This window comes from Lipophrys pholis (assembly GCF_963383615.2).
Source record: "Lipophrys pholis genome assembly, chromosome: 11".
NCBI classification, from domain to species: Eukaryota; Metazoa; Chordata; class Actinopteri; order Blenniiformes; family Blenniidae; genus Lipophrys; species Lipophrys pholis.
This window is the reverse complement of record NC_137631.1, coordinates 19364372-19379558: the sequence shown is the minus strand read 5'-3', so window position 1 is coordinate 19379558 and position 15187 is coordinate 19364372. Positions and strand designations below refer to the sequence as shown.

At 41.2% G+C, this 15187-nt stretch overlaps 1 protein-coding gene across 1 annotated transcript in view; it reads left to right on the top strand.

Annotated features, from left to right (window-relative positions):
- tln2b (talin 2b) overlaps positions 1–15187 on the top strand; it is an 86701-nt gene that overhangs the window by 19342 nt on the left and 52172 nt on the right. Inside the window, exons 2-6 of the mRNA XM_080474327.1 lie at positions 10182–10354; positions 10445–10542; positions 10718–10847; positions 11504–11659; positions 12100–12242. Coding sequence (XP_080330453.1) covers positions 10219–10354; positions 10445–10542; positions 10718–10847; positions 11504–11659; positions 12100–12242 — 663 coding nt within the window. The 5' untranslated portion in view covers positions 10182–10218. The remainder of the gene's footprint in view (positions 1–10181; positions 10355–10444; positions 10543–10717; positions 10848–11503; positions 11660–12099; positions 12243–15187) is intronic.

The following is a 15187-nucleotide window of genomic DNA, read 5'->3' as shown; positions in this document are numbered from 1 at the left end:
TGTCAGGGTTGGTGTTGCGATGACCAGATGTTTCTGAGGCAGATTTGAGCCACAGTCTGTGTTTAAGATCCAATGAGAAAACTAAAGACTATCCGAGTGGTCCTCCCTTCCCAGATTGCCTCTAGGAGCTGCTCTTTGATCTCTGATTTTTCCAGAGCATTGCAATGAACCCAAAATGCAGGTGAAAACACAATTTCACCAGCGTACAAAAGTAGAAGCCTTCAAATTTCCCCAGTCTGCTGTTGATACCGAAAGATAGGTGGTCATTCAGTTTTGCCGGGGGGGGGGGGGGTCATATGAAAAGCTGAGACTGCAGTGGAGATTGGAGCTCTTCGTTCCACTCACCTCGGAATGATATAAAATATTGTGAAAGTCGTATATTACAATCTACCATTTGTTGTCTGCAAATGTCATACGTCTTTGTATGCTTTATGATTCTTATTAGACACCACGCAGTAGATTTCAATGCATCAGGTACACACATTTATATTAGGATGTTCATTTCTCATTTGACAGTGTGGCCGCATCGTGGCCCCGAGGACGTACAATGTCCAGGTCCCTTTTAGAAATTGTCTTGTTGCGATTGCAAATGTAATTTTGACAACTTCAGAGCAGACAAAGCCGCTGGTCCCCCATGATCTCTGACCATCCTCCGAGCTCGATGATCGTGTAACAAATGTTGGGAAGCACTACACACCTCTGCTTGCTCATGTGAAATAGTTGGGTTTTTATAGTCCATATTACAATATAGACACTTGCTTTAAATATTAAATTGAATTGAATAGTCTACACTTAAAATCTTTCATGACAAATAGTGTTGATACGTTTAAAAAATTTTTATTTATATTTTATTTTTCATTTTAGGAAACATGTTGCAGCAGATATTTTGATGCATGTGCTTCAGACAAAAAAACGTCCCATTTGCAAGCACGTCTTCTGCACACAGCCACTGCTTGCAAAGTACAGTATTTGTCTGAGGGCGAGTCGTTGTGAACACCTCCTCGAGCCAGTTTAAACATTTGAACCTCCAATGCTTTTAGTCCGTGCTGGGGTAAAAACAAAGCTGCAAAGAGTCTCACAATGATACCGCACTTGGACTGTACTCCCAAGTTTACTGAATAATGAGGTTTTCCTTTTGCACAGTTTGCTTTCAACTGTTATTTTTCACTCTAGATGTTGACCTATCACTTATTACTTTGGAAGGGAATGCACTCCACAAGGCTTTTTCATTAATTGACTGGAGGAAAAAGGTTGGCAAGTGCTCTGCCTGCACGTACATCTTCTTCAGTGTACTGCAGGGATCAGTAGACCAGCAGGTGATATTGTGACAGCGCAGCGCTCCACAAAAAAAAAAAAAAGGGGGAAAAAAAGTTATATTATGCGTCTCTGTACAACCTTCGACAAAGCAGTCAAAGTGAAGTGACACTCTTACATAGAGGCATTTTCATTTTTCAGACGTGCTCCATCGGAGTGAATCAAAGTCATCTCCCTCAATCTCTTTTGCTGCCGAATATCCCATGTACTTGTGAGGAATTGCTGTGAGGCCTTGCGGATCAAGCCAGGATCGTATAGTCATGTACACAGATAAAAGTACTCTTTTAATATTGTCAAAGCTCACTCTTTCTCTCCTGGACCTTGAATACTTGACATTACTTTCAAAGCTGACACTAGAGTGTATGCCACATCCCAATGACCAATGAGAGATGTTGCAGTTTTGGACCTGAAGGCAGAGTGGAGGTGGCTGCTGCTCCTGCTGTCTAGCCTTATAAGTCCAGGAAAAGGTGGGTGCAGCAGCAGCCCTGGCAACTGTGGACTGAGTTGCTGATCTGGAAACAATGAGCCAACAACATGGCCTCTCCCTGAACCTCCTCTCGTACAACAACAACAAGGTTTCCCTCACTATCAACATCTCATTTCATTGTAACAAGGACCGCTTTAATGCAGTTATAGATTATCATGTTGGTAAGGGGTTGTCTTCAGTTATGCTCCACTAAGCTCACTGCCGGTGTTGATAATAACACCAGACACTGTTCAAGAAAAATTGGACACTTCATGACTAAACTGATACCTGCCTATGGCGCGCTTAGTTAAATGTTTTGCTTCATGAGTGAGTGAATCTCTGGCATTGTGCGTCAGGATTGTTCCTTACAGTAAGCCAGAGGATATAAATGCTGATAGAGTCCCTCTGTGCGTCGTAGTTTGGAGCGAAGCCAGCATATGTTCCGTTCCACTGCTCTTGATACTGTAATCAGCATGCAAGTGGTAGTAGGCAGCCGGCTGCTTGAGTATGAGGAACAGAGGCAGCACAGACACTGGAGTCACCTGATTTGGAGGATGTGACTTTCCGGGCAGAACATCCTGGCCATAGTTGCCTGAGGTGTGAAATGATTGCCTTATACTCATGTTAAATACCTTGTGGAAAATGCTTTTTTTTTTTTTATATTTAATTTGTTGGGTTTACATTTGATGTGTTTCGCATCATACAGTGCCTCTTGTTCCACAGTCTCCGGCAACGTCTCCCTCATAATTTGATTAGCAGTTAATTTCAGAGTGTGCTGGTTAATTTTTCACATGTTTTGTCAGATTCAGTTGGATAATGAAGCAATCTTTTGGCAGACAGCTATGGTGTGCTGCTTTCACAAGTAAAAGCTCCATCAGTTCGATGCCGCTACATGGTGTGGGGAGAGTGGTGGTGGTGGGGGACTGAGACTGAGATACTGAGAGTGGGGTTGGCATCTTAATTGTGACCTTTGTAAATGTGATGCAATGATTTCATGAGCCCGGTCTGCCTTGTACTTACACATTCTCCCGCTAATTACTGTCACATCTGTGAAGTCGTCTACTGCTACTTCCTAATCTCCGTGATTTGATCATTTGATAAAATTGCAATTCTGTGATGTCACAGTAAACAACTGGCATATTGCATTAGCATATTATGTAAACTAGAAAGGAATTATGTTTCCCTACATGTTTGAATGATATGGCTTAAGGAATCTGGAGGAGGACAGCATCTTGGAGTCTCTCTGATCCTGCTGCCTACTGAAATATCATGATTTGAGTAGGCTGTGTAATGAAGGAGGTAAAATGAAGGTGTTGCCGCCATAAAGCTGCACAAAGAAAAATGTTGGTGTAGGTCAGCATTGCTTCCTTGTTCACCTTTATTTTGCACTTGCATTTAATGTGTGATTTACTAAAGTGTCATTTGCTAACAAGTGCTGAAGAACGGCTGAGGGCCACATACTACAGTGGAATTATGATGTGTGGATGATCACTCATGCTAAGAAATGTGATATAGAAAAATATTTTAGAAAATACATTCATCCATCTCATCCACTGCTTTATGTGCGTAGAAACCATAATACAGTGGAACATGGTATTCGCTTGTCTTCTGTGGAAATATATGATCATTGCTGCTTTATTCCTGTCTCAATGCTTGTCGCTATTTTGTTGGTGTGTAGACGAATGTATTAATCCTATAGAACACAATTTTACAAGTGTTTATTTTTAAAGATTTGAGTCATGCGCAAAGCTGCTTCTGTTTTCATAGATTGATGTGTCTCCATGATAAACTGACCTTCAAAAGCTGCGTAAACCGGTGTAAATATAGACCAGTGTGCTATCTCCATACTGCATGTGATCTCTCCTCCATAATTTGTATGCATGGGAGTCGTGGTATGCATAGAGAAGCTGAGTACACCGTTTCTCACAAGTTGAACCTCGAAAGACAGGCAGACTGTGCTTCCAGGGTGGTGTGTTGTTTGATACATAATATAAGTGCGGAATGCAGCTGAAAGGACATAGAGAATACCCATTATGTGTGACAACCCCTATTACCTCCGATTTTTCCATTTAAAATGTCCTTTTGTTTGACAAAGAATGACAATCTATTTTCCCTGTCGTCCATGTGCCACCGTGATGATTCTCTTCCTCCTGCATTGTTTTTCATGTGATTGGTTCAGTTAATGTTATTTGGACTCTAAACACAGCCACCCAAAGTCAAGGCTGTACATTTTACAGTTAAATACATAAATACCAGATGTCTGCAATGCTCTGCTGAAGCAAAGGAACAAAAGGCAATATTATAATGAGAAAGTAATGTTTGCACTCCCTGTTTATTAACACTGTACATTATTAGTTATGATCAAAAAGATATTTAACAAAAATGTATTCAGCTTTACACAGCTGATGTCATGTGATGCCTTACAGTCTATACAAGAACTGAGAGGAAAAGCATTTCATTGTAAACCACTTGGCATTGATTGATGAAACACATAATTCATGTTGCAATGCAACAATTAGAACACACTTTTTATTCCTCGCCTATTTTCTTGCGCTTTGTTTTGTCACATGACCTCAAATATATTGTCAAATGTGACCGTGTATATTTTTCATATATACACGGAATACATTGAAACAGGAATTTAAAAAAACAAAACAAAACAAAAAAATCATAATCCGCTACATTGGCGCTGGCATGAACCTAAACAGGGTCTAATTATGGGGAATTAATGCACTCAAGGCTAAACATACTTCAGTATGTTCAATCTGGAAGGCTTCACACCCTCCATATGGTACTCAGTGAGCAGTACATAATCAGGAAACCTGTGTGGATTGAGCAGTTAAAGCCTCTTGATAAACACCTGTTTTGTATTGAATCGTTTGACATTATATTTTGAGGCACAAGATAAATATGGAAAGAAATCCAGTGTTACTTGAGTGAACCTTTTAGACTTTGGGTATATTTAAACTCCAAAAGACTGAACTACTGATTTGTTCCCAGCTCTCTATCATTACATCATGTTGTTATTTATAGTTATTCAGCACTGGCCACGTATAGGCTGAGTTGACCAGAGGCCAAATATTCTCAGTAGGAGATTTAAGGTAAAACAATGATAACGATAATGAAATCATCCTCGACTGAGACCTTTTCTTGTTGTTTTGGACTGATCCTCATTCACTAGTGTATGTACTGAATTAAAAAAAAATAAAGAAGATATTTTTGGCAACATCTCCTGTGAGCCACTCCCTCTGAAGACTTACTGAGAAGCCAGACTCGGCTCACAGTCGGAGAAGTGAGTGAACAGTCCGCTTGTTGGTTGACTGGCTGCAGCTGCTGGGTGGAGCGCTCCTCCTCTGCTCGCTCTTTCTGTCTCCGTGTATTAGGAAGTCAATTCTTCATGTCTCCTAATGAAGGATGGTGCATTCAGGATCATTTTCTGTGTTATAATACTTAGAGTACTCTGACTTCCCACTGCTCGACCATCCAACACGATATTTGACTGGAATTGGACCAATTTTGTGTTATACTTTTAATTTCACAATTTAATGGCTAATTTGCTGCCTTCTGTCTGAACTTCAGCAAATGTGGAATGGTCGGGATTCCATTAATCCTGTTAAAGGTGCATGTATTAGTCAATGGTGGCTGGCTTCCTGCAAAATAGAAGGAAACAACTCGATTTTATTGCATTGCCTCGGCAATGGATGCTTTTGAAGCAGTGCTGCTGGAGGACGCTCTACTTCAGTGGATATTTTTAGTGTAAGAGGAGCTGCTCTCTTCCTCCTTGAAACAAGGGCAAGATTCATATTTTCTGTCAGTATCCATACCCATGAACTACATTACAGTGGAGTGCGTAGCCCGAGAGCAGTCCCTGTAAGCCAAAAGATGGGTCATAGCAGCGAGGCTCGTGCTCGGTTTCTGCATTCAGAGCGTGGGCACAATTGCTTTTTTTTTTTGTCTTTATCAACAAGATCGGCCGAACTAACACTCCATTAAGTCAAATAATGCCACGCATGCCTCTTATAATGTAAAAGCTTGTTCATAGTAATCTTGGTGAACTTAAAATAGCGAGGGTCAGCTCCGTTTCATCACACTGCCCAGTAATTTCTATGTCCTGGAGGAGCGATGATTAATTCATTTATGAAACATATGGAGGAAGTGATAAGAGTGGAGGTGAAAGTCTTTGACTTATTAATTACGTGAACTTCATTCAGGTAGGCTCCAGATTCAGTGGGTGTTCTCTGCGAGGAAATTAGCAAAGGGTACATCTTGATGCGACGGAATGATCCGTGCAAGGGATTAAAAATAGCAGACGTTTATAAATGGTACATGTAATGGCGAGCATAGCGAACGGAGAGGAAGTCATGATAATTAAAAATGAGGTGATAATTAGTGTTTCTAAATGAACGGCCTTGCAGCAACCATCAATAATTTGGCAACCTTAAATAGTTTTTGTTAGAGAGTTTATGTTGATATGGTAAAGAGAGTCTGACACAATGATGCTTCTGGGCTCCCATGTGATGACTGAGATTACAGCCGGCGGCTATTAAATAGTTTGATATGTCATCGTTGTAAATCATATAAGGCTATTATTCACAACAAAGATGTCTTTGTGGTGGCTGATTAATGTTTGCTACCTTGTGTACTAATAGACAATTTGCCCAATTTAAATTAAAGTGTGAAATGCCTCCAATGATGCTGCAGCAATTATCACTCCTACAAGCAACATTGATGTCTGGTAGAAATAACACACCTGACCTTGACATGTCTTCCTGCTGTGCAGCTGAACATCAATTCAGTTCCTGCTTCGCCGGATTATTTAATTTTCGGCGGAGAGCTGATCAAAACAAGAAACCCTGTTTGTTGCCACACGAGCTGCTGTCGGCTTGTCCGCGCAACACAAGATGGACCTGCCGGGAAGTGACCTTGCTTTCCGTCGGAGGGGGATAAAAGGCTAATGTTTTGCCGGGATCCTTGATGTGTAGGGTGTAAAAGAGGAGATGGGGGAGGTGTGCTGTGGAGCCGCTTAGCTGGTTAACATATTGTATGCTTTAATGCTGTTCTCAACAGTCCTGAGAAGTGCTGAGGTTGGATTTACTCCTCACCCTCCATTCTTACTCCATGCTTGAATCACACGCTAATAGTAGTTCACTCAGCCACAAGATAATGTCATGAAGTATACAAAGTATTTCCCTGCTGTTTCACTCCCCATTACAGTTGAATTTATTTTCAGTTGCATCACGGCTTGTAAAAGCCTAATTGTCCTATTGTAACGGTTGTGCTCGCTTCGGAGTTGCCAAATAATCTCCCCTTTGTCCCGGAGAGGCTGTTTTTACTCTCACAGTAAACACTACTGAAATTTTAGATATCATCAGAGATACTTGTGCCTCCATCATTATGTTTGTGACTGCTTAGCAATACAGCAAATTGTGTGTCGAGTGCTCCATTTGTCAGTCATTACCATTTCCTGCATAGTTTGTAATGACTTTGAAAATCATATTGACAAGAGATGGGATGGTTTAGATTTCATGTTTTAAAATATATCCAATACACTCTACAGCATGTGTGTATTTTTTAAATGGTTTTATTTTATATTTTGTGGGTTTTTTTTTCCTTTGGCTGATCAGGAAGGTTTTGGCATGGTAATTAATGAGTAATTACATTGTCAGGCTTACAGTGCACTAATAATACGGCTGCAACTGAGCCTTACTTCAGCACGTCATGTGAAATGCACATTGATTTGATGAAAAGCACCCGTGCCTACCATTGTCGGTTCAAGAGATGTCTGTCAAATCTCTCTTCACGGGCTTCCTGGTCAGATTTTGGGAAATTGGTCCAGAGAAATGTGATCACACCAATATTGTTTAAGTTTACTATCCATCTGTCATCTTCGGTGTTGTGTGACATACTAGTGCATTAATCACAGTGGCGGTGGCTCTCAGACTCTGCTCTGCTGCTGGTATTACAGGCAGTCATTACAGCTGCATCCTCTCCAGATGGCTCCTGCCTCCGCTGGTTTCTATTGAATTGTGCATGTTTGGACTCCCCAGTAAGCAGCTCTTTGGCTTGTTCCATGTCTATGTACTTGGAGCAGTGAACAAACCTAATTCAATGGAGGGCGCTTTTCCGATGGACTAGTGATACCCGCGGGAGATGAAATTACGACTTGAGTCCACCTTCGTTTAATAAAATACAAGGATATAAAATTTCACCGAAAGACACACAGATGAGATGTGTCTCATCCGTGTTTGGAAGCAGAGCTAACAAGAAGTTGGCTGTATTGGAGTGTTTGCACGAGGATCCCGGTGAAAAAAAAAAAAAGAAAGTTCTTTCACACGACTGTAAGCTCGGGGATTATCATCATCCCCCTGGGTTTCATCATGTGGTTTCTGCAATACTTACTCTCCGAAGTGGCTGATGCTACTGACAAGAGATACTGGAGTAGTTGTCGCTTTAGACTTTTAGTAATCTTCATCAAGCGTTTGTCATTTCAGGTATCGCAGGATTTTTGGGCAAGATTAACATCAGAGGAACTTAACATTTTCTGCAGTGTTTATTTTCAGTGTGGGTGTGAAAGTTTTCATCTAACATACATGCCTGTGTGGCTTGCTCTCTTGTTAGTCTGAGGTCAGTAGCTGCTTGTCTTCCAAAGGATATCGGTGGAGGAGGTAGATGACAAAAGCTCTGTAGGGCTTCCCTGCCAGCCTGTATAGAGAAGAGCTCATGTGGCGCCATTACCCCTTTTTCTTTGTCCCCGTCTTTCCTACTCTGTATGGAGGAAAACTCATGCAAGGAGAAGGGGTTATTTTGGAGACACCAATGGCACATTATAGGCGGCTTCATTCAGAACTCCATCATTATAGAAAATCTACCTCTCAGACTTTCTCTAGTTTGGCTCAAAAGAGGGCTGTGGATGAGCGCTGAGTTTTAAGAACAAAAAAACTCATTGCTTTTTCATGTGGCGGAGATGTGAATCCGGTCTGTGTGACGATCTGAACTTTTGCCTTTATTTCAGACCACAGAGGAAAATACAGACCTTTTTTTTTTTTTTGTGTTACTTTTACGTTCCACATTCCACTGTAACAAAACATTTCTTACTGTCATGTATGTCTTTAGCCCTGCCCGGCATTTGGTTATGTACGTACATCACACGAGAACAATTGTAAGACACAAAAGAAAAATAAATGCTTTGTAATGTCAATATTTTCAATATTGGAATCAAAATGCATACAAAAGGATGAAACGGGGGTGAAAAAATATATTTCTTTCCCGTAGTTCTTAGATGATCATAATGCCATATATTCATTGCAGACTGAATTATTCAGTATCAACTCTGACATTCATTAGTTAATCCTGCAGACTTTCCAGCCTAAAACTCTGAGGCCCTTAGACACAGCAAACACACAATGTTTGGTGTAACAGTAGAATTTTAAATATAAGGGGGGAAAAGTAGGAAATACAAAAGTTTATTTGCAACTATACTGTATATTCTCTTTTTTTTTCATGCCTCAAATCTGTTTTGAGTGTATACATGTTCACATTTGGAGGTTTTTGAATGGCATGATCAAATTGAAAAAACATATTCAGAGTTTCATTGATAATCATCAAAATCATAGCGCTGGGCTGTAGTTAATTAGTGTTTGTACATGAGTGCAGGTAATGGAGGACAGATGTTCATTCAAATACCTTTCAAGTCTATTGCATGCAATTAAGAGAACAGAAAGCCTCATTGGTATACTGTAGGTGGCTGTATGTATTGCTTTCAACCTTCTCTGTGATGAAGGCTAGGTCAAGAAGGAAGAAAAATCTGTATTGTCAGCACCTTTTCTTTTCTGGTGCGAATAGCAGAATTGATTCACCCTAATTGTGGTTCATAATAAAACACCCACTGATTAGTTTTACAGTAAAGTTTGCTTCTGGAGGAGAGTTCAAACCCATAAAAGAATGAGTAATGATTCAGCAGGGAAATATTTTGACCCACCTTCTGTTTTTCTTGCCGATTAGAGAGATTTGCCCCTTTTTTCTGCTGAAATGTTGTTTCTTGCCAAATACTTCATGCAGTACAGACGGGCAGAAGCTCCTCGTGCAATATGCCTTTAATATCAGAACAACTGAAGAGGGACGAGCTGCTGAAGCAGGGCTATGGCATAACGCACATTCAATTTCACAGGTAAAGATGACCCAAGGAGATAATTGAGATGATTTGTTCTGTGCCTTGTGTGTTCCTCTGCCACTGAGACTCCGTCTTCATGCTTTCAGGCCTGATTGTTTTATGGAAGGACATTTTAATGCTGGCTTGTTGATAATGGCCGTGACACAGACCATTAGTTTGGAATAATGGGCAATGTTCTGACTTTATGCGCTCTAAACCTTACATTATCTGTCTACATTTGTGATTCTTCAGGTGTATAGGTCGTGAGGCCATTACACAACCTTCCAAGATGGTGGCCTTGTCATTGAAGATTTGTGTGCGCCAATGCAACGTTGTGAAGACCATGCAGTTTGAACCGTCCACCCCTGTGTACGACGCCTGCAGAATCATCAGAGAGAGAGTCCCGGAGGCCCAGACAGGACAAGGTTGGAGGTTGACCGGTGCATGTGATTTACATAAAGGGAATCTTTAGGTATTTACATTTCCATGCCGTGTTTTTCACTTTTGTCTTTCAGCCTCGGATTATGGGCTCTTTCTGTCTGACGATGACCCCAGGAAAGGCATCTGGCTTGAGTCTGGAAGAACGCTGGACTACTACATGCTGCGAAATGGAGTACGTCACACCGTCCGCTGTGGAGAACTGTCAATGCCATTTATTGTTTCTTAAAGTGATTCACTGAACCGAAGATATTTATGCTTCTGTGCTTACTGGGAGCCTCTTGTGTCTACTTTACAGATGGGTGTATGGGGCTATGCATGTCAGTATGCTTCTTCTCCTGTTTTCTCAGGATGTTTTGGAGTATAAGAAGAAGCAAAGGCCGCAGAAGATCAAAATGTTGGACGGCGCAGTTAAAACTATAATGGTGGATGACTCCAAAACAGTTGGCGAGCTGCTTGTCACCATATGCAGTAGAATAGGTAAGTGTTAATATACGTGAAAAAGCAGTCTTGTCAAGCCACCATCCGAACCGTGAATTATTCAGCTTGCCTTTTATTTTTAGTCCCAGGCATACCAATGGTCTCGTGCTGAGTTGCATTATGCCATGTTATTATGTGCTCCACAGTTCATATTGGAACAGTCACATTTGTTAAGCACTTCAGAGCATTGATGCATGCATGGTATAGTCCTAATCACCTTTGGTTGAGAGGAAGATAGACATGATTTATCAAGCTCAAACAAGCTTGTTCTAATAAATGCTGAAGTGTTCTTCCTAAATCCCAGACCATGGCGTCCCTGCCTGTCACAGAGGTGTTCCCTAAGCTGTATATTTCAATTATAATGGGCTGCTACCAAGCCTAATTGAGTGAAGAGGAGAGGGATGTGTGTCTGGCAGATAGCTTTATTGGAAAATGTTTATTTGGAGTAGGGCTTTCTGCTTGGCTTCTTCTCCTCGGCTCCTATTTTAGTTTTCTGGCTCCTCACCAGCTTCCCTTCACTTCTGTTTCGAAGTAGAGAGGAAGAGATAAAACCAGAGTGCAAGAGAAATGCCGATTTGCTTTCTCTATCATGGTCGAAGTTATCGTCCTGGTTTGAAGCATTTCCTCCTCTGAGAACTCCCTGGCTAACTTTTCAGGAATCACCAACTATGAGGAGTACTCACTCATTCAAGAGGTGACAGAGGACAAGAAGGAGGATGGGATGGGCACAATGAAGAAAGACAGGACTCTGCTTCTGAGAGATGAGAGGAAGATGGAAAAGCTCAAAGCCAAGTTGCACACAGACGACGATTGTGAGTCCGTGCTTGCAAAAGCAAATGCACCGGATGCACCTTGATTGTTTTTACACTATTTTTATATTTGCACTTTACTGAACCTGACATTTGGAGTCAAGTCTTTTGGAGTTCATGCACATCGGAAGGTTTGATGAAATAATAGCTATCCTCGAGGATAGCAATTAAAATTTGAAACATGCAAATATATAAATTACTTTCCACCTGTAGCTGAAAACAAGCTTTCATCTGAACTGGTAATAATACGAATGACATCGTTTGTACCCTTGTAGAATAGAATAATTTTTTTGTGTGATGAATGAGTTAGATTGTCTGCCAAAGCCTATCCGTCTGCCTGCTTAATTTCACCATTATTACCCTCCTTTAGCAATATCTGTGAAAACTGAATGCCTATTCATTACGGTGCCTGTGGTAACAGAGTATGTGTATTGACTGTGAAGTGAACTGGCTGGACCACAGCAGGACATTCAGAGAGCAGGGAGTGGAGGAGTGCGAGACTCTGCTGCTCAGGCGCAAGTTCTTCTATTCAGACCAGAATGTGGACTCGAGGGATCCAGTCCAGCTAAATCTGCTCTACGTCCAGGTAAACTTGTTACATAAGCCGTTTGTGCTGATGCAGCAAAACAAGCGAGTGACCGAGGTCTAATTGTTTTTTTTTCTGCTGCTATAGCTGGACCAACAGGCTCCAACAAAAATAATCATATCGGTGTTTGTGGTGCTGTTTGTGTGTTTGAGCAGACGTGGGAGACAGTTTGTGATTGCCATGCATGCACCTCTTAACCAGCACACTGACATGTGGGTTATTGTTTGAATTATGCCATGAAATGGTTCTACCATCTCACCGTGTGAAGGGAATACTTGAAAATAGTTGACTTTAATAATGAGCAGTCAAACTCAATTCTCCACCATTTGACTTCATTTAACGAATGTAGCTTCAGCTATCAGTCAATGTGTCACAGCCACAAGGAACAGCTTAAAATTAGAAAATGCCATCAAGTAGCATCAGCTGATTCTTTCATGCTTCGCAGTTACTGGCATTTACTTCTGCAGCATCAGGCCAATACATATATTGATGTGAACCTTATTGATATAAAATTTTCAATTTCCATACAGTTTATACACACTATATATGCCTCAGCTGACAAGCTGACTACTGAAGCAATACTGCAGTACAGCCCACATCACTGCATTTACATTTTGCCTAACAACAAGCATGGATTCTAAACGATGCACGTATATGTATGCAGAATCCCAATCAACTACATCCTTACCGTATGTATGCATGCACAAACACACACGTGCCCTTTGAGATAGAGGGGCGATCTATGGAAAGAGGGAGGAGGCTCACGGAAATTGATGTAAAACATTGCTTGAAAGTGAATTATAGAAAGATAATTTATTGCTCACCCACAAAAATACATGATCTCCGAGAAACAGCAGCTCACTTCGAGATTTATATATTTTTTGAAATGCTCACAGTTGTTCATATTTGCCTCTCTTCAGTGCTTCAATCCCTGGCGCTTTGGGAGTTTTTGAATTCACTCATGAAAGACATGCAGACACCCACCCTCTGTATCGGCTCCAGATGCTCCCCTCCCTTCTATCTGTCTGCTGGTATTTTACCTCTTTTTTTTTTCTTTTTTTTTTTCTCCCTCCCCTCAGTTTTATGCCAGCCTACACTCCCCCTCCATCTCTTACACATTCTGACATAGTCACACACGCATCCCCACCCTTTTTACCCTGGCACACATTACAGCACCGTGCACATCATGGTCTCCCCTCAACACAGACTCATATTTCCTTTCACAATAACAACTCCACCCCTTGCCTCTCTCTCTCTCTCTGTCTCTCTCTCTCTCTCTCTCTCTCTCTCTCTGTCTCTCTCTCTCTGTCTCTCTCTCTCTCTCCCTCTCTCTCTCTCCCTCCCTCCCTCCCTCCCTCTCACACAGAGACTCTTCTCATAGCAGTGGCTCTAATTTGTCACTGTGTTAAAAAGGCCAAACAGAGCCAGAAGAGAGATCTTTCTCAGAGTGGATCATACCCCAGGCTTCTCCTCCTCTCTCTATCTTTCTCTTTCTCATTCTCTTCTATGCAGCATTATCGAGCCTCCATTTTCCATTAATCCACCGAAACTCACCAGTATTGCATAATTGAATTCAGATCATTCAGATGATGACATTGTTGCCGGAAACTCTATGACAGAGCACGCCTGCAAATATACAATGATCTCAAATAGTTATTCATGACTTCCATGATTACACACACACACACACACACACACACACACACACACACACACACACACACACACACACACACACACACACACACACACACACAGGCTCTGCCAGTAACCGACTAATCACCTCCACTACTCTGCCACTCCCTTTATAGTTGTTCTCAGACACAGACAAATCTCCCCAGCAAAAGCATAACCCGATGCAGCTCGCTCTCTTGCTGTCATTCTTAATCACTTATGAAAATGCGTTATTTGGATCAGGAGATGGCACGAACCAAAGTAGATTGATGTTTGTCGTCTGCAGTTTTTGGTGAGGTTTTTCTGACGGAGTCCCTGATATCCTGCACAGTGTATCATTTCATGATGACTGTATTTTAACAAACTCAAGGGTTTTTTTGGGGGGGGAATTACAAAAACATAGAAAGAGGCTGTACATGTATATTCTTTAATTGGTTATTGAGTAATGTTCCTTTACTCACTGAATTGTTTGCAAACATGTCTACTCAAAGGCTGTGCACTTTCAGGTGCTTTAGTGCTTCCCTATGTCAGCATTTATTTTTATGGCTTTGTATTAAGCTGTGTGCTCTGCTGGACCATGGTGGACTGGTTGACCTCAGTGTTGTAGCCTCAGGCTGCATGTGTCATGATGTCTTGTGCTTCACTTCCACTCATGCAGCTCTATTATGGAGTCGCAGAACCAGTCCCTGTATCGCCTGGCCTATCTGCTAGGAGTAATTGAGGGTCTGTCCATAGAGACTCTTGACAGACATGGTACAAATCTGGCAGGGGCAGCCATTTTTTTACAAACACACACACATAGACAGACACAGTCAGACAGTACTTTATTTGTGATCATCGGAAATAGTACCAACATGTTATGAAGTAATGGCACTACTTTTTTAAGTAACACACTAGTAAGTAATTACTATCATGGAATCATTAGCACATTTATATTTACAGAAGTCTTTGTGAACTTCTTATTCATTCATTTTGTCGGAAATGAAAACCTTCTTCTTTCTGTCCTGCTCCCTGGAACAGATGGGAAATATATTTAGTGTGAGTTAATGAGGCTGAGCTTGCCTCCTCAATGCTGAGAATGTATTTGCAGCCTCTAAATCACCTTTAGATTACCTTTTATAAATTGCTTTCTGCATGTTCATGGTTTTTCTCAGCTGATCTGTTGCAGCTTCTTCTTGTTGGATAAATGAACTTTATTCATTTCAAATTAAAAATTAAAAAAAACGATTCCAATAAAAGATGCAAACATATTCAGAAAGAAGTGCATACAA